Source organism: Cynocephalus volans, chromosome 3, assembly GCF_027409185.1.
Source record: "Cynocephalus volans isolate mCynVol1 chromosome 3, mCynVol1.pri, whole genome shotgun sequence".
NCBI lineage: Eukaryota > Metazoa > Chordata > Mammalia > Dermoptera > Cynocephalidae > Cynocephalus > Cynocephalus volans.
Genome location: NC_084462.1, coordinates 48,887,971 through 48,908,320, shown reverse-complemented (window position 1 = coordinate 48,908,320; position 20,350 = coordinate 48,887,971). Strand labels below are relative to the sequence as shown.

Genomic DNA, 20,350 nt, shown 5'->3' with positions numbered 1-20,350 from the left:
TGTGATTCCTACTGTAAGGATTGAACTTGGTATCAGTTATTCTCAAATACTGTGAAATATAATGTACCAGACTATAAATTAGATGACCTATTTATCTTTTTATTAGCTAAAGTGCAATGCCTGATGAAATACAGTCAGAGGCTCTGATTTTTTGGTAGTCTGTAGACTGCATCTAGGTACTTAATTTCTTGTTGCCTAAAATTATTACATCATGCTAACCGAGGTAGAATACATTGCACATTATATCCCCATGTATACTTGGGCATCCCAAATCTGAAATCTGAAATCCAAAATGCTCCAATGAGCATTTCCTTTTGAGCATCACGTTGGCACACAAAATGTTTCGGATTTTGGAGCATTCCAGATTTTAGATATTCAGATTAAGGAAGCTCAACCTATAATCTAAAACAAGACCATTCTGAATAAGAATTGTTTAAACAATTAGCTTATAAAAATATGAATATTTTTAGATGGTTCTCGCAACTTTCAGGCTGCTTTTTTATGCTTTAGCTCATTCAACACTCAAAACATTAAATTTGATTTTTTTTTTTTGCCATCTACAAATGAATAAACCAAGGTTAAGAGAAATTAACATGTCTGAGATTTCTCAGCCCGGATAGTAGCAAGGCTCAAACCCAGATCTTCTGACCTAAATATTGTTTATTTTTGACCATGTCACATTGTTATGAAGGAAAGATGTCATTAACTTATTGGTCCATTTTGTCCATTATTATTGACAACAGTTATTGATTTTCTCTGTATCAGAGCCTCTATGTGTCCAGAGATTGCAGGCCTAAACAAGGTGCTCATACGGTGGTAAATGACACTGCCCTGTGATTGCTCCTTTCATTAAGGTTTGTATGCTATGTTGGGCAGTGGAGGAGAAATGCCAGAGGACTCAAGGCTGCTAAAAGGAGGTGTTGTTTGAACCAAATCTTACAGTAATTAGAATTACTTGTTGTATTGCTTGATCACGTAAATATTTTATTTTATATCCTCCCTACTCTCTCACCTGGGAGAAAACTGAAGGATGCCCACAGCTAACTCAGCAAGTGTGGCTTGTTGTGTGTGTATCTGCAGCAGCATGTAGTTCTAGAAAACCATTAGCCCTCTTTACCTCGTGGTGGCATGGCAGTCTCTCAGCTGGCTCAGAGGAATGTTTAATGAAATCAGTCTACTCAGGGTCTAAGAGCCAAATAACTTTTTTTCTAAACTTGCCAGTTTTTCAGTTGTGTTTCATGAGTGTCTTCGTATTGATGTTGTTATCCATTCCTTTTACTTTTTCAACCCTACCATTGGATACCAGATGAGATTCCTGTTGCAAGCCAAAAAAAAAAAAAAAAATGCTGGTTAATATCAGTGCAGTGTGTAAATACCTATGCCTTATGCAATAAACAGGTAGAGCAATTTAAAACCACTTAGAAATGTTAATTCAAAATCCAAACACTGTTTTATACTTATTTTCCAAAGCAAAAAAACTACTTGAGAATGAAGTACTCTCCATAAAGAGTACACATCCCTGCCCTCATTTTAATAGCATGCACTGTGGAGTTATTTCTGTGTGAGTGTGTGCACGAGCATGTGTGCACGCATCCGCACACCCGCAAAACGTCTCACGGGAAAAAATTCTAATGACGGTTCCCAGTGCATTAAGCTGGGATTGCCGAAGAATAATTTTTAATCTCATATATCAGAAATATTGCTTCTTGTTCTTTGTTATGACAGATGCTGAAAGGTTTTTTCATACTAAATGCTGCTCAGTCTATTTCTAACGTTTATAATGCTTCAAGTTTTCAAGTTATAGACATTTAATATTCAGTGGGATGAAACAGACCAAACCTATTCCTGTTCAACATCTAAAGTTATATTTTTGCATCTTTAGTCTAGATGACTGAAGTTACTGAGAGGATCTTGAGATAAAAAATGGTGCATTGATTTCTTTTGGAAATCTTGTGCATCCTGACAAATACTACTCAATTTTTAGGCATTTCCAAAGGATTTTTCCTGACACGATCAGTTTTCAGAAATATCTCTCTGGTTTGGTTAGGTAATTAATAGGGAAATGAGAGTTTTTCTAAATCGGAATATGCAGGAAAGATTTAAAGTAACATACTGATTGTATAATTAATTCTCAGTTGTAAATTCATTTTGATGGTGTTAATTCTCTCCCAGAGGCTCATAGCTAGTTTAATGCACTTACAGTGCTGTGCTCATTGAAGACAGGAGGAAAGCAACAAGGCCTTGAGGAAGGAAAGACTCATCTACTGATTTATTTTTTTGATTTTCTTTTTAGAGAAAGAACAGCTATGTTACAAAATAGACACATTATTTGTTCTTAATTCAACTGCTTATAAAACTTAGCCAAAAGACTCAATTCTTTAGACATTTTATGAACAAATGAACCATAAAAAATGGTGATCTTGCATTCATCTTCATGATATATGCATTTTTAAGTTACAGAGTTGGAGTTTGATGTTATTTTTCTTACAATGGGTGCCACAAAGAAACCTTATGAAATTTGAATTCAAATTTCATGCTATCATTTCTTCTTTTACCTACTTGCTCCTGAAAGTGGACCCTAAATCATGTGAATTTTACTTATGCCTCCACATTTCATCGGGTTTGTAATGAGCAGTAAAATCCCATTTTTTCCCAAATATAGGAATATGAAACTATGTGTTTAGGCCACAACTGTCTTGCTAATTTATTTAATCATACTAATGCCCATCACTCTTTTTACTACACATTTCACTCTATAAATCGGAAACCTCATTGTTAAGGGAAAATATAAGAACATGTGACGGCAGTTCTGTCTTTCTGAATGAATCACTGTCACTCTTCCTAGGCAATGTGGTAGCAGCAGCAGATGTAATGTTGTGTTTGCTAAACTGTGTTATCACCGCATTCCCTGGTTCAATCTGAAACGTGTAAATAAAACCAGCATGGTGCATCTACAACTGCCAGATGATCTTTCAAACAACTCGGGGCAACATGAGTAGACTTGTCCTGGAAGATCATTTCTTTTGAAACTTAAATTAACCCTAGTGTTCTTCAAACTAGAGAAAAGGTGTTTTTTTTTTAATTTTTAATTTTTTTCTTTTTCTTTTTCTTTTGTCCCCTTGGCTTCTTGAAGTGAAGGAACTTAGGTTTATGAAGCAGTGTACCAGGTGCTTTATTTATTTATTTATTTACTTACTTACTTACTTATTGAAACATAGTTAACCATACGTATCTGTGGGGTACATAGTTGAATATCAATCCCTGTGTGTGAGATGTGATGCTGAAATCAGGACAGTTAGTATATTCAACATTATACAATGTAATTTTATCAATTCCTCCCTTATCTCCCCTCCCCCTCCCCCTTTCCCATCTCTGGTATCCTCAGTTCTGTTCACTTCTTTTGAAAGTTCAAGGTATTATTGTGATTGTTGTATCTTTCTCTCCTTTTTTAATTAGTTTATTTTTTTTAGCTCTCACTCATAAGTAAGGACATATGGTATTTCTCTTTCTGTGCCTGGCTTACTTCACTTAACATAATTTTCTCTAAGTTCATCCATGTTGCTGTGAATGGCAGAATTTCATTCTTTTTTATGGCAGACTAGTATTCAATTGTGTAAATATGTCATATATTCCTTATCCAGTCATCTAACAATGGACATTTAAGTTGGTTCCAACTTTTGGCTACTGTAAATAGAGCTGCAATAAACATGGGAGTACAGGTATCCCTTTGACATGATGATTTCCATTCCTTTGGGTATATACTCAGCAGTAGAATTGCTGGATCATATGGCAGATCTATCTGTAGTTGTTTGAGGAATCTCCACATTGTTTTCCATAATGGCTGCACAAATTTACAGTCCCACCAACAGTGTAGGAGGGTTCCCCTTCTCTGCATCCTTCCCAACATTTGTTATTCTCTGTCTTTTTGATAATAGCTAGTCTAACTGAGGTGAGATATCTCAGTTTGGTTTTGATTTGCATTTCCTGGATGCTGAGTGATATTGAGCATTTTTTCATGTGTCTGCTGGCCATTTGTATATCTTCCTTTGAGAAATGTCTATTCAGCTCCTTTTCCCGTTTTTAAATCAGGTTATTTGTTTTTTGGTTTTTTTATTCTTAAGCTGTTTGAGTTCCTCGTATATTCTGGATATTAATCCCTTGCTGGATATGTAGTTTGCAAATATTTTCTCCCACTCTGTAGGTTGTCTTTTCATTCTGTTAATTGTTTCTTTTGCTGTGTAGCAGCTTTTTATAATCCTAAGGACAGGCAATAAAAGGAAAAATAAATAAATGAAATTACATCAAACCAGGTGCTTTACACATTTGTTAACATTTAGTTCTCTCAAACTCTAATCGGAATAAGGATTGTAATCTCTGTTTCTAGATAACAAAATTGGAACTCAGAAAGGTTAAGGAACTTACCATGATCACAAAGCTAATAGATGATAAGACCAGAGTTGAACACAGTTCTCTGACTCCATAGCCTTCTGTACATAGACACATCACTTAACCTCTCCGGACCTCAGTTTCTTATAAATGGACATATTAAGACTGAAGGCTATGTAATATGTCCGTTGGTATATCATTGGATATAATTAAAGAGAAAAGATCCATAAAATCGATACTATTTTATTTTAAAAGAGATCAATTTTACAGTACAGAGAGTGAAAAGAACATTTGCTACTAGGATGATTAAAAAGATAAAGGTGTAATGCAAATTGAGAGAACAAAGACAGTGGTCAGTGTGGACCAGTGTTCTTAGGAGGAGGCTTCACAAAAGCCATGGAGTTTGAGTTAGGCTTTTCAGTCATTCTACGTGATTTATGAATCATGTCTCAAATTCTAAGCACTTATTTTCTAGGTTGATAGAAATAATCCCTCAACACTATTATATATGTGAGACCCTACCCTTTTCCTGAATCCATTTATTTTTTCATCAAACAATCACTGTATTAGCACCAAGGATGTACCCACCGCAATTGTTAGTGCTGAGAATGGGGAAAGATAAAGCAGTCTGGTCCCGTTGGTCCACCAGTTCAAGCAATGCATAGCAAAACAGGATGGTTATGGAAGATATTCACAAAATATCCAAGCTGTGAAAGCATAAATATCTTCTTGTAGTGTAGAAGCTACCGTGCCTTGATAAAGCCACAGAGACATTGTCCAAAGACCTTTAAAGACATTCAGAGAACAGAAATTACATTTACCACTAATCGTGCAGATACCTGCCCTCAGATGGACATTATCTCTCCTATAGATGGATAGCAAATGCCTCATGCAGGAATTCTAAGGAAGAGGTGGAAATAAGTGCAAAAATGTTTTTCATTCTTGTCCAGAAGAATACTCTGGAAAGAATTGGTTTCTTTCTGTGCTTGTTAATTTTAGAGAAAACGGACTTGGGTTCATCACATGTCCCTGTTTTTCTAGAAAGTTTTCATTTACTGTTTTTTCTCCGTTTTTTATTAAGTACTATATATAATATTTCCATTAAAATAAGCCTGGCATAAGTTGCTTAGGTTTTCAGTTTATGCTTTCATCTTCTATGGCCATTACTAGGAGCCCATGAAATGCACTGCAGTGACCAGAGTTCTCAAAGACTAACACCAGGTTAAATCTAAAAAACAAGGAGAGAGAACCCATCTCTATTTTCCTGACTCTTCCAGGAGCTAATTAAAACCTAGCTTTAAAGGAAAGCTTTTGGATGGTCACTAATAAACCAAAGTGCTGCCAGATGAGCCCTTCTTGTCTCAGGAAGTGGTGGAGAAACACATGAGTGTGTGTCCCATCAGCCACATGGTATGCCAGCCTGTTGTGCTGGGGCCATGGCCAGGGCCTGTAACATGCATAACACCTCCAAATTGCCAATTCAGAATGGTCAATGGGAAAGATGAGATATCATAGGATAGGTGTATGTTAATATATGCAGAAGTTAAACTGTCCTGCTGATAAGAGAATAAATAGTATCCTGACCACTCTCCCATTCTTATTAGAATGGTTTATTTCACTCATTGTGTTGGATAACTCTGTACCTCCTGTTGTTGTTTTTTTAGTTTGGTAATGCTTTCTCAATTAGTAAATAATAAAAAAGTATAAAGAGTATATGTTTAATGAATAATCAAGTGCTGATATTTCATTTCCCCAGGTTGTTGATGAACTAACTAATAAATGTTTGTTTAGATATCCACAAGAAATCTTGAAGAAGCCTCAACAGCCACTTCAACAGGAAGTAGTTACTTTAAGAACTGTTTCTGAAAACATGATTTTCCTACATACAGTGTTTATGCATCTCTGTGGAGCATGACCTTTCATTTAGATCAAATTACTGTTCTCGCATATTAATTTATCTCTTTTTCCATTTCAAGTTTTCATAGTGTGAGTATGAAAAATGACATGGTAACTGTTAATATGTTGACCCCAGTAACAGAGGAAGAACCTTGTGAAGAGTAAGATAATGCCAGTTTTATCTGCCTGCCATCAAATGATTCAAACAGAATATCAAATAAGTTAATTCTGAAATTGTTTTGATTTTTGCATTCAATCAAAATAAATTTGTGAAATCAAAATAAGGCTTTTGCAAATTAATTTTACAAATGATAAAATCTCTGACATTAAGAATGTCATGGTAAATTTAGTTTAAACATTTAGCATTAAGGATTAATTAATTTTGTAGTGATAATATGAATGCAAATTTTGATGGAGGATACCATCGTGGCTAATAAGATGTTCTTCCAAAATGAAGGTGTCTATGAGGCAGAAATGTACCTGGGAGTGGACATGGTCCCTAACTACCCACAATTGCATCCGGATAAGTGATAATGTTCCACTCATCAAATTAGAAGTTGTAGTGTCCACATTTACAAATATGTTATTTATGCAGAGTTGGGATAACAACAAGTTTTCGTGACAAAGAAATGTCGAGTATAAAAATAAATTTCAGCAGGCTCTATGCATTGTCTTTCTCGTTGGCTGTTATCAATCTGATTTTAGGAATGTTTGAATCTTTGAAGAACTCTCAGTAAACCTAACCATTCCCCAAAGCTATTGGATGTGCAAAAAGAAATCTTTTACATTTTTGTCACATTTTGGTCATTATCAGTTGGAAGTTTTTAATCAAAAGCTTCAATGACTGAAGTGCTAAATAACTTCATTTTTGGAAGTTTTTGTGAATGGAAGTGAATAAAAAACCTGGCAGAAAAGACATCATTTTTTTAAAATTTTTCTCTATAAGAGTAAGACGTGTGGCACAAAGCAAATGTAAGGTCAAATACTATGCATGACTCAATTTTTAAATTCTGAAGTTATACTTTAGATTATTTCAAATTATTTCAATTTTTAGGAAAAGTTTTTTGATGTTTCATAGGATAAATATATATTCTGCCCAGAAGTGAAAAAAAAATTGAGAAGCTGTGGATTTTTCAGCATTTTTTTTTTAAAAGTTCAGAAGAACCATAGAGACATTGCAGTATTGTTTTAAAAAAAATGTTTGACAGATAGTTCATATGAATGGATATAAAAATATAGTTCCTTTAAAAGTATTTGGGCTGAAATATTTACAGATTTCAATATTTTAAAGCTATAATTGACACTATTCTCCATGTATCATATTTTTATTGTAAATTTTCAAGGTACCTAAATACTTGTAGAGAGAATATTTCTTAATTAAAATTATGGTCTACAGTGGAGTCAATTAAAGGTGTCAATCTGATGACCACTAATGTAACTATGAAGATGATTAAGAACAATTTTATGAAATATTAGGTATGAAAAGGTGACATTAAAAAGTACATTCTTTTGAAAAGTAAGTCTGATATGGGATTATAGATAGGTACAGCTAGGAAACCAACTAAAATATATGAATATGTGCCACAAATAATTATTCATGTGTCATTTAAAAATATTCAGACAATCAACATAAACATATTTCTTTTGCTTTTGTTTTGAAATAATGTATTTATGAAAGTAAATAAAAATAAGGTAAAATAATTTTATCGATCCACCAAGATAATAAAACCTGGTTGTCAGTTGATAAATATTTCAATAATTATATAATTCTGTTTACTTTCACTCTTAAAAGTGTACAGATCAGAATGGCAAATTATCCTTATCTCTAGATATAGTAGGACTTTTTAAGCTTGTCTTTGGATACTCAAGCTAAAACATCAAATTCATTAAAAAGTAAAAAGACTTTGTGAGAATCATTTATTTTGGTGAACTAACTCATGCTTTGTTCACAACCAGAACCTCAGTATTTGGATATTTCATAGGGGAAAAAAATCAAACAACTGAAATAGGAAGTTTTTATGAAATTGAGCCACATGGAAATTTGAGTCATTTTCCAAGAAATTGTTTTGACCTCAACTTGATGCTGCTGAAAAGAGGAAGCCACTTTTGCCCTTTGGGTCAAATTTCCCGGTGCTTTCAAATGTTCCCTTATAAGCATGAATACTTATGTGGCAGACAGAGATGGGTTTTCACTATTGTGCCCATTCATAGATGTCAGCAGATTGCTGAGCATGAGTTAGGTCACTCTGGCAGCATATCTAATTTTTAACACAAACTGCTTGAAGAATTAGAGTTAGTAAGTGAGTAAAGGAAATAAGGAATTTAAAATTAGGGTAAAAAGCAACAGTGTCTTGCAAGTCTGATATTGCAAGAGGAAAGAATGAGCCTTATTTCTTCTGTACACAGTGGTTGCATAAAAGAGGACAGACCAGATGGTAAGAAATTATTCAAACCAACCCAGTATCTTTACTGGAGAGGAGGTAACAGTGGTGCATTCTAGCCCTTGCCCCACTTTTTGGTTTGTTGCAGCCAAGTAGCTTCATAAACAAGGGCAGATGCAAAAAACCAATTTGTGATTTTTGATATTTCTGCCATATTGGTGTTTTTACCAGCAATCCCTACAGGGGGGCTGTGCTCCTTCCCTCCCTCTGTGGCTCCAGTTTGATGGAGCAGAGAATGCAAGATGAAAATGATTTTCTCTTTTGCAGCACAAAGGGTATTATAGGAATGTTCTCTTAAATTTAGAAGTGTTTGCTCAGTAATTTAGTACAAGTCTAACCCAAGTAAAATTCTAAATAGGAAAAAAAAAAAAGTTTCATTGAGGTTTTAGGCTTCATATATTAGTCGTAGTGGCTACAATGACCTAGAAAGGCAGGAATCCTAAAGAGGACACTGGCTAAAACCCAGTCACAGCAAAGTTCATGGGGGCACTAGAACATAGCATCAGAATATAAAAAAATAGTGTAAAAATACAGTTCTTTAGGGAATCTTCTTTTCTCTGACATTTGAGTAATTTCTAAATTATTTGGATAAGCATTAGCTACCTAGCATGGTAAAACACGTTTAAGGTTTTCTATATGCAAAGTAAGTATAATGGTCTTAAGAAGCTGAATTCCATTTCACATAAAGAACTGGAGACTGAAGATGAATTTCTATTTGCTCTTAATGAAGAAAATCACCGTAAATGGATTGTTGAGCATCCTCACAGGGAATAACCCGAGTAGGGTGCAGCCCCTAGCAGTGTACTACCCGGTTACCTTGTAGCACGTCTCCAGATACTTGCTCTGTTTCTGAGGTGGTTGCCAAAGGATGACTGAAATGTTCATCAGGCCTGCAATGTGTTTAAAACATGATTAAAAATGCAGCAGAGCTTGACTAAGAAGCTACAGCACTAGGAAACACATTATCTATATCTCCAACATGCCATGTCATTACCTGCTGGGAACATTTCTGAAGGACTGTGATAAGACAGGGCTAGGTGAGCTTGCAGATAACCTGGTAAGACAGACAGAAAATCAGAGCAGCCAAACCGAATGGACTGCAGAGTTCTCTGGGGGTAGTAGCAGCCTCTACAGGTAAATGAAGCTCCTGGTCCTGTGGGGCTTCTGTTGATCGCCTCCTGATGTTGAGGTAGCGACTTAGGCATGCACACTATGAGTGGTAGCATGTGAATGAGTGCACAGAAATTCTCTTTTGGAGTCAATACATATTTAAGTGGTGAAAAATGAGATTTATCTCTTGGAGTCACTCTGTGGGTAAACATCGTGTTGTTATAACATGATATAGTAATTTCTTTAGCAAGACGATAAAAAATGAGATAATTGAGTTAACTATTGCTTTTGTGTTTCCTAGGAATCTGAGAAAAAGGGGTTCATTGAGAGAATCTATATGGTACAGGATATTGTTTCAACTGTTCAAAACATCTTGGAGGAAATAGCTTCTTTTGGAGAAAGAATTAAAAAGTAAGTTCTAAACTTGTGTTCGGAGAAGACCTGCCATCCACAAGGGTTGTGGGGGAGGGGGTCGTAGGTGGGATCAGAAAATGCAAAACAAAAACCAAAAGCAATGGTGTTGGGCAAGCCTGGTTTGACTTTGGTTGGGTTGTTTCTTGAGCTTGTCAACTTCACAGTTGGATAATGCCTGACAATGGGGGTGAGCATAAGGCCCAATTTCCATCTGTCCTCCCCTGCATAATTATTAGTGGTGTCCCCTTTCATTCTCAAAAAAATCTCAGTTTGGGTGATAAACTATAGATTTAAAAAAAAATAGGTTACCCTATTCAGAAATAAAAAGGAAATCAAATATACTCTAAGGGAGCCCTTTTCATCTAAACCACAGATTACAGTAAATGCCTCGAGTGACATTTTTTTTCTCAGTTTTTCAAAGGCATGGTTCATAACTAGTAGCATCACTGATGGATAGACATGAAGTTAATTCATCATGCACATGGATGTCTCAGGTTAGGGATGGACAAACTTTCTCTGTAATGGGACAAAGAGTAAAATATGTTCAGCTTTGTGGGCCATATGGTCTCTGTCACAACTACTTAACTCTGTTGTTCCAGGGAGCATAAAAGCAGTCATGATTGATATGTAAATGAATGGGTGTGATATGCATTCCAATAAAACTTTATTTACAAAAATGTGTGGCAGGCTGGATTTGACTCAGATGCAGCCCACAGCTTGCCACTCCCTTCCTTAGAGTATAAGGGCTAAATTCTCTAATGGAGTCCTAGTTAAGAAAGACTCCTGACTCATGCTTTTTGTTTGTTTGTTTTGCTTATGTGTTATGAACTCTGCATAACTTGGTCTTCATTTGGTATCAGTGACAGGGAAGTTTTTATTTTTTTCCTTGGAATTATAAACTTATTTCTTTCCCCCTTAAATCCAGCATTTTGTCAGCCTTGTTCTTGCTAAAGATTAATTAATACATATCTTATTGGTCATGGATATGTGAATCATTCTAGTTTCTTTCAGTGAAGAAGATATTGTTTTGGAATTGCACATGTAAAGAAGAGATTAAAATTAGTGCTAAAGCCAAGTAAAAGTTGTATACATCAAAATGCAAGGAAATCCATAAATGATTCACATCAGGAAATATAAATAGTTAATATGCAACTTTCCATGTATACTGATCCTTTTCAGTTGCATATGCAATGAAATAACCCTTGAATGTCCATTTATTATCAACATAATAAACATGTTTATTTTGTTTAAAAATAGGTTAAAAACCACTTTTGAACAACTTTGGTGATTTTTTATTGAATTTACACATTGTTATTCCCATTATTAATATCTTAAGAGAAAAAGAATTAAAGAGCAGCAGGATTTTTGCTCACGTATATTGATGCCTGTCTGCTTTGTTCTAGGTTTTATATGAATTGACAAATTATTCCTGAACTTACCCTCAAAAATATTGAACCAAAACATATGTGACAAGAGAAAATAGTGAAATGACAGGAGGGCATCATAATTCTTTATTCATTCACTCATTCAGTGATCACTTGTTGAGGTTCAGGCAGTGACTTGGTCTAAGAATGAGAAATGCCTCCATAATAGCAATGATGACAGCAGTATCCACTAATATCATGACCCAGCCAGGCATTGACTTAAGCCCTTTACCCTTTGAGGAGTTACTTAGAGGAGTTGGATTAAGTCATTGCAGCAACCCTACTGAGGAAGGAATTTTAGTATCCCCATTCTACAGATGAGGAAACTGAAGCACAGAGGGATGAAATATGTAGCCCAAGATCACACAACTAGTAAGCCATGGAGCTTGGATTTGAACCTGTCCTCCTCACGACTACACTATAATGTCATTATACTCTAGGAATCTATTTTCCAATGAGGGACAAAAACAGTAATAGCCAAATAGAATTCAGTAGCATTGTTGCTAGAGAGACATAAGACAGGATGTTGGGGGAGGCCTGACCAGCCCAGGAAGGGATGTAGAAGAGAAACAGACAGACAGAGGGCAGTTCTGAAGAAGCAACAACTTATCAGCCTCTCTAAGAACAGGAAGAGACAGCTGGGCAAAGAATAGATGGATGGGGGCTTCAGTAGGTGGGAGCCCTTGTGCAAAGGTTGAAAGAAAGCCCAAGACTGAACGGTAGATATGGGAGAAGTAGCAGATTGAGTATGTCCATGCTGTAGGGTATGGGGGTGGCAGTGCCTGGAGATGAGGCATGTCACGCAGGGCCTTGAGTGAATTGAAAACGTCCATTAAGGGCCGAGCCTGTGACGCACTCGGGAGAGTGCGGCGCTGGGAGCGCGGCGACACTCCCGCTGCGGGTTCGGATCCTATATAGGAATGGCCAGTGCACTCACTGGCTGAGTGCCGGTCACGAAAAAGACAAAAAAAAGAAAAAAGAAAAAGAAACCGTCCATTAAAAAAATTGAGCGAGGGATATGCTGACAGCAAGGAGGATAAGGGGAAGGAAGATCATGCTGTTTGATAAAACTGTCTTCGTTCTTGAATGTCTCTAAAAGACAAGCGTGGCTGTTGTGCAGTTGATAATGTTAAAGGAAATGTGTCTGATGAGAGAAGAGGACACAGTATTTTGAACAGGCCCACGACTCTTCAGTGCTTCTGAAGGGCAGCTGTGCCCGGCACAGCTGTGGTGACCATGTCTGAGATGTGTTTTCAGCCCATGAACAGAGCACTGTTCTGCCCAGCTGCAGCACAGGAAGGCACATACGGCTCAACTCTTATTAATTCTTGGGCCATTCATTAGTGCAGTGACCTTAAAGTCCCTGTTGGGCATTCAAGTGGGATGTCGTGTGTAACTCTGTTGGAATTCCATTGTAATTTAGTGCTTAAGAACCAGGAAAACTTTTAACCAAGTTTTGGCAACTAGAAAACTAATAGACTTACATAAAACTCTCAGAGCAAGGCTTCCCTGATACTGATGGGAGAACTCCAATGGTATTGCATTTACATGGAATGAACTGTATTTCTGTTTTCCTACTTTTCTCTGCCTTCTCTCTAATTGCCTTCTCTAACATTACACACATTTCAAATGTATTTGTATATCAGGCTAAACCATTTACTTAACATGTAGCACTTATTTTATCCTGGACAACAGGCAGGATGGGTCAGAAGAGTGATGTATATTGCAAGTTTTATCACTAATTGAGTGACGGTTGCAACCCTGTGTCCATGAATGGCTAGGGAAATCTCCATGGAGTAGGTAATGAAATTAAGGCAGACCTAGAAGGGCAGGGAAGTCATTTCTGCAAATGTTCCAGAGTAAAGGTTAGAAGGCACATTCAGGAGAAGTAGAACTGTCCTGGCTAGGAAGTGATACTGAGAAATACTAACCACTGAAGATGTGGAAGGAGTTTAAGTGTAGCTGGAATCATAAGAAGGCCTTTGGGAAAGAGATTGACATGTCTTGTTTTTAATCTGAGAGTGACATGTCAAAAGGGACAAAGAGCGAAGGCCCAAAGACCAAGGAGGGGGCTGGGATCAGGTATGAGGAGAGCATTCACAAGCTAGTGTGAGAGCTGTGCACATGTGAAGGAAAGCACCGTGTAGGAGGCCTTGCAAAAGAATAACCTGCAGGAGTTTATAACCAGTTGTTTTGGTTTCCATGGGAAGAAGTCAGAGGACTTCATTTGTCCCTCACTGTCCAGGAAAACAGTAATCCCATTGACACAGAGGTCAATGCAGTGGGGCAGCCAGTTGGGGGAGGAAGTGAAGGGTGGGGCCTGCACCCACCTTGCCAGATGCGGTCACAGTCATTTAAGTGTTTTGAAATTTAGAAAATGATGGTCTTACATGCTGGTGAGCCCACATGGTTGAATGAATAAAGGAGATTTCTTAAATTTTTTTGTGTGATTTGAGAAGTTTTGCTCATTTGTTTCATAACTGCCCAAGTCAGGGATTCCCTTCTTAGGACTCAGGGAGCACCCAAGTCAGGAAAACTGGAGAAGTCTATTAAAATGTTCTGTGAATTGTTTGCTTTCAAGATGGGAAAGCTTTGATTTACCATGGTTCTTCAGCTTGGGTTTTCTGTGGAAGACCAGCACTTCAAGAGGCTCTGTAATAAATGGGGAAATGGTCTAGTGAGATTTTGAGGGTTAAGAGTATTACTATATAGTGTCTTTGAATTAAATACTCAGTCTTATAAACAGGAATATTCAACTGGATTAAATGAATAAAATGTGCCTCCTTACGTTTTCTAACGTGCCCACGACAGAAGCAGTGAATGTGGGCTCTTAAGCCAATTATCCGAGTTCAGATCTCAGTGTGAGGGATCTTGAGCAACTTATCTCACTTTTATGACTCCAAGTCCTCATCAGTAGGAGAGGAATAGCAATAATAATTCTGACTTCATAACATTTTTGAAAGAATTAAATGACTTAGTGCATCAAAGAGTTTATACCAGTGGATGACATGTAGTACTCACTTTAAAATATTAACTGCTACGAGTATTATTTTTGGTAAATTGTCTTGACTTTCTTCCTTTGTGTTTTAGATAAATAAACCCAGTGAATCCCTTCCCTCCTCCGCCCTTTTTGAAAACATCAACAGTAAAATTGTAGGGTGCCTACGGGAAAGTGCATGAGCCCACTGACTTGGCTGTTGGGAGGGGCAGACCCAACAGGCGATTTGTGAGAACGAGGCTGGGGTACAGCCCCACATCTAGCACCCAGCACGACACACCACACACTTGCACATGCACACGCAGCTGCTGCCATCTTGGTTAGGATTGTGTTAATTGGGACAGTATTGATATCTTGATACGTTTTATATTTCTAATATATGAACTTGGTATCTTCATCTGTGTAGGTCATCTTTAATTTATCTCAATATTATTGTAGTTTTCTGTATAAAAGTCTGACTTTTTTTATGAGATATAGTCCTAAGTACTTGATTTTTTTTTTTTTTTTTTGGTATTAAGTAGTATCTTTTTTTCTTTTTTAGATTTTATTTTCCACCTGTTTGTTACTCATATGCAGATGGAGAATTAATTTTCTTACATTGACTTTGTATCTAATATTCTTGGTAAACTTAGTTATCTTTATTTCTAGATGAAGATTATTATTCTGGATTTTCAATTAGATAAACATATCATGTAGGAGTAATTTTTTTTTCTTTCATATTTTCCAGTACTTTTATACATTTTATTTGTTTTCTTGCCATAGCTTACTGGCTAGTAGTTTTAGTACAGTGTTGAACAAAATTGGTGTTGGTGAGATCTCAGAGAGAAAGCTTTCAGCGTTTCACCATTAAGAATGATGTTTGCTGTAGGTTTTTTAAAAAATGCTTTATCAGATTAAGGAAGTTCCCTTTAATTCCCAGTTTGCTAAAAGTTTTTATCATGAATGTGAGTTGAGTTTTGGCCAACACTTTTTTCCTTGCATTCACTGAGATGATCATGTTATTTTTCTTCTTAATTTTTGTTAATGCAGTGAATTATTGTGATTGATTTCCAAATGTTAAACCAAATTTACATTCCTGGAATAAATCTAACTTTGCTACATTATATAATCCCTTTATATATTGCTGTATTTTATTTACTTTTTTTTTTTTTTTTTGGCTTAGGATTTTTGCAGCTATGAGCATAAGTGAGATTGACTTACACTTTTCTGTTCTTGAAAATTTCTTATAGATATGACATTATTCTGAACTCAGAAAACAAGGTCAGGTGTGTTCTCTCTATCTGTTCTCTGTAAGAGTTTGCATAAGCCTGGTGACATTACTTCCTTTAAGATTTGATAGAATTTGCTGGTGTAGCATCTGGGCCTGAAGTTTTCTTTTTAGGAAGGTTTTTAATTACATATTTGGTTTATGTAACATATATATATATATATATATATAGAGAGAGAGAGAGAGAGAGAGAGAGAGAGATCTGTTTAGCCATTCTATTATTTCTCATTTCTGTTTCTGTAAGTTTTAGTTTTCAAGGCGTTTGTCCATTTCATTTAAATTTTATACTTTTTGGTATAAGGCATTTTATAACATCTCCTTATTTAATATCAGTAAGATCTGTAACACTGTCCACTCTTTCATGCTTGCTGCTATTTGTTTTTTCTCTTTCTTCTCTACAGGGATTTGTCAATTATATTAGTCTTTAGAGTGAAACAACATTTGCCTTTGTTTCTCTGTTTCCTGTTTTCTTTTTCATTAATTACGCTCTTTATCTTTATTACTTTATTCCCTTTACTTTCTTTGGGATTAATTTACTATTCTTTTTCTAACTCTTTGAGATGAACAATTAAGATCACTTATTCTCAATCTTTCTTCTTTCCTGAGATAAACATTTAAAGTCCTGTAATTTCCTGAAAGCACAATTTTAACTCCATTACAAACATTTCCCTATGTAATATTTTTGCTATCATTCAAATTTAGTTAAGCTATTTTCTAATGTTTATATTGACTTCTTGCTTGGCCAAGAGGTGTATTGCTTAATTTCCAAGTATACGGAGATTTTCCAGTTACCTTTTTGTTCCTGATTACTAGCTTAATTGCTTTATGGTCAGGAAATATTGACCCAGCAATGACCTACTTTTGTACATCTTCCACGAGAGTGTGAAAAGTAGATTATGGGGTGTATTGTTCTATATATATTTATTAGATTAAATTTGCTGATTGTGTTTAAATCTTTTATGTTTGTACCAATTTGTGCTGGCTTGTTTAACCGATTGCTTAGAGATATGAATTAAAACCTTCTACTATGATTGTGGATTTGTCTATTTCTCCCTGTAATTTTGTCAGGTTTTGGTTTCTATATTTTAAAGCTATGTTATTTGGTTTGTACATGTTGAAATTGTTATATATTCTTGGTGAATTGGAACATTAATTAATATGAAGTAACCTATTTATTGCTAATAAAATTTTGACTAAATGTCTCGCTGACTAATATTAATACAACTATACCACCTTTCTTTTGTTAGTGTCTTCATGATGCATCTTTTTCTCTCAACCTCTTTGTTTTTGTTTCAGATGTCTCTCTTGTATCTGACAATAACTATCTTCAGTTGTAGCATATCGTCCATTCAAATTTAATGTGGTTGTTAACATTTAGATTTAAATCTGTAGTTGGTAACTGTCCTCTTACTTGCTCTGTTTTATTTTCTTTCTTCTATATTCTTCCTGTTTGCTAAGAATTGAAATACTCTTTTGCCATTCTTTTAGTTGTCACCCTAGAGTTAACAGCATGATTTACCACAGTCTAATATTAATTGTTGTTTTTATTGTCTTCCCAGTCAGTGCAGGGACCTTAATCTATATTCCATGTCTGTTAGCCTCTCTTTGATTTCATCCGTCATTTTGCTCTTTGTAATGCCTTCTTTGGATGATCTTGCACAACTTTAGTTCTCTGCTTTTTAAAAATCTTGTTTAATTTACCCATTGGGTTTTTTAACTTTAATCATTGTAGTTTTCATTTTTCAAAGTTCTTATTTGTTTTCAGATCTTCTTGGCCATTTTTCATTGTCTCTTTCTTGGTCATATTTTCAAGCCTCTATTTTATGACTTTTAACATATTAAATATTATTGTTTAATATATTGGGTTAGATTTTAGTGTCTGAAGTCTTTTGTTTCAGATTTTGCTGAACATTATTTCTGCTGACTCTTGCTCATGGTGCCATGTGTCTTTTTGTGTTTTACATTTTTAACTGTAAACTAACATTTCTTAGATTTTTATGTGGGGGTAGTCAGAGATTTTACTTGACAGTGCATTTTCCTAGAGAGGATTATTGCTTGAGTCACCTTGAGGTACTACCAACATGGGATCCATTTTTAAATTCAAGTTTTTTGTTTAAAGCTTTTCAAACTACACTGGTAGCATAAACTCAGATGATAACTTTCTCTACCTGGAATCAGAGTCATAACATGATTCTTTATGTCCAGTTATGTATGGTGGCCCCTCTCCCTCCTTTCCTCTCTAATTCATCCTTACTGTGAATGTGTAAGCTTCATGCAATGGTCTCCTATTAGAATCTCCACTTAGGGAGACCCTACACTTCATCTTCCATCTCTCATGCACCAAGCAGATAAGCTCAAAATCCCAATAATTAGCAGAAGTTATTGAGTGAAAATTGACTTTGGAGCTAATTTACCTCCCAAAGCTCTTGCAATTCATTTTATTTTTACACTCTATTTAGTTTTCTTATTTTCATGTCAACCTAGAGATGGCTTTCTTTTTTGTTTTTAAAAAATGGTTTTAAAAATTATTTATTTGATGTTTTACTTTCTGTTAAAGGTGGGGTGGTATTGTTAGAAAGGGAATCATAGTGTTTATTTCTTTTTAAAAAGTTTCCATGCATTTTTGTAGCTTTTATTATCTTCAAAATGCTACCTGACATAATTAGATTTCTTTTCATATTTATGTCACTTTGTGCAATAACAAAAAGAAAAATGAAGGTAGGTAACCCTTATTGAATAATTACCATGTGCCAGACATTGTTTTAAATGCTTTATATATTAACTTGTTGAATCCCTTCAGCATCTCTATAAAGTAGATGTGGTTATTTGTTCCCATTTTATAAATGGGAGAACTATAGCACAGAGAAGTTGAATAAATTGCATATGGTCACATCGCTAGTGAAAGTTGAACAGGAATAATTTTTAAATGGTAAACTACTATATTACTAAGTAATTTGCCAGGGTCAAAAAAGGATGAGTTTTGTAGCTACCTAGCCGTGGATTTGTATGTGGGATCTACCACTCACTATGATTCCACATTAAAAAAAATTTAAATATTTATTTTTACTTACTTATTTTAACTTTAATTTATCATATCTGATAGTTTTTATTTGTTTTTGTTCTAAATGTGATAAACACTTAGAATAAAAATAATGAAATAGCCAATTAAACACGAAGCCTCCCATTATACTCTGTGCCTCCCTCTTTCCTCCCCCTTTGCCCCATCATATTTAGTATATTTAGCCACCATTAACAATTTGGAGTGTTTATTCCAGATGGCTTTTTCAGGATAAAAACCCATATGTGTGGTATTTGAACCTGTGTAAATTTAGTAATAATTCATATATATATGCATGTGTATAAAAATATATATATAGAGGGATCTTCAAAAAGTTAATGGAAAAATTGGTATTATTTTTTAATTCTACTTTTCCACCAGCTCATTGAAGTACCCTTGTATATACACACCTTTACTAACTTCTGCAGTTTAACTATTTCTGTACTACGTCTAACTTTGAGCTGCCAGGTTGGTGGTGGGGGTGGTGGGTTGCATGGGTGTTCTTTTTATATTCTCATGGTTTCTTTAAAGCTGCATAGTATTGCAGAGTATAAGTCTAATTAGTTTTTTCCCTATATTTAGATACTTATTTTATTTAGATATTTCCCTATTAGTGATACTGATGTTTCTTGTTTTTTCAAGCATTACAAATCATTCTGGAGCAGACATTCCTGTACTGCTTCTGGGTCCCTGGGCAAGGATTGCTGCAAGTTAAATTTCTTGCCATGCAGAACTGAGGCAATTGTGGGTCCATATAACATTTCAACACATATTGTGAAATTGCCCTTTAAAAACTTTTGCTGCAAGTTCTATGGTGGAAGAGAGAAGTCAGGAATGGACCTAAATATAAATAGAAATTAAGAATAACATGAAGATGTCATGTTAAAAGAGTGGAAGAAATAGTGATTATTCATTTGGTAGTGTCATGTCACTGGACTGGGGGAGGTCTTTTGTGAGTTTGGCCAAATCTAGAAATCAACAAGGAAAAACTGATAAATTTGGAATGTTCCCAAACAAATGACTGAGGTGATGGATATGCTAATTACCCTAAGATCATGGGTCAATAAAGAAAAAATAAATTAAAAAAAAATTCAGAGACAGAAGTAGATTAGAGGTTACCAGAAATGGGGAAGAAAGAATAATGGGAAGTTATTGCTTAATGGGTACAGACTTTATGTTTAGGATGAATGGAAAGTGCTTTGGAAATAGACATGATGGTTACACAGCATTGTGAATGTCATTAACTCTACACAATTGTATATTTAAAAATGGTTACATTATATATGTTTTAATACAATAAAAAATATAATTTTTTATATTGAAAATGATAAACAAAATAAAATAAAGACAAACCAA

General features: G+C 35.2%; 1 protein-coding gene across 4 annotated transcripts in view; it reads left to right on the top strand.

The window, feature by feature from the left end:
• MCTP2 (multiple C2 and transmembrane domain containing 2) overlaps positions 1-20,350 on the top strand; it is a 185,183-nt gene that overhangs the window by 155,090 nt on the left and 9,743 nt on the right. For all 4 annotated transcript variants that reach the window (XM_063089286.1, XM_063089283.1, XM_063089282.1 and 1 more), the window contains one exon: positions 10,135-10,244. In XM_063089286.1, coding sequence (XP_062945356.1) covers positions 10,135-10,244 — 110 coding nt within the window. The remainder of the gene's footprint in view (positions 1-10,134; positions 10,245-20,350) is intronic.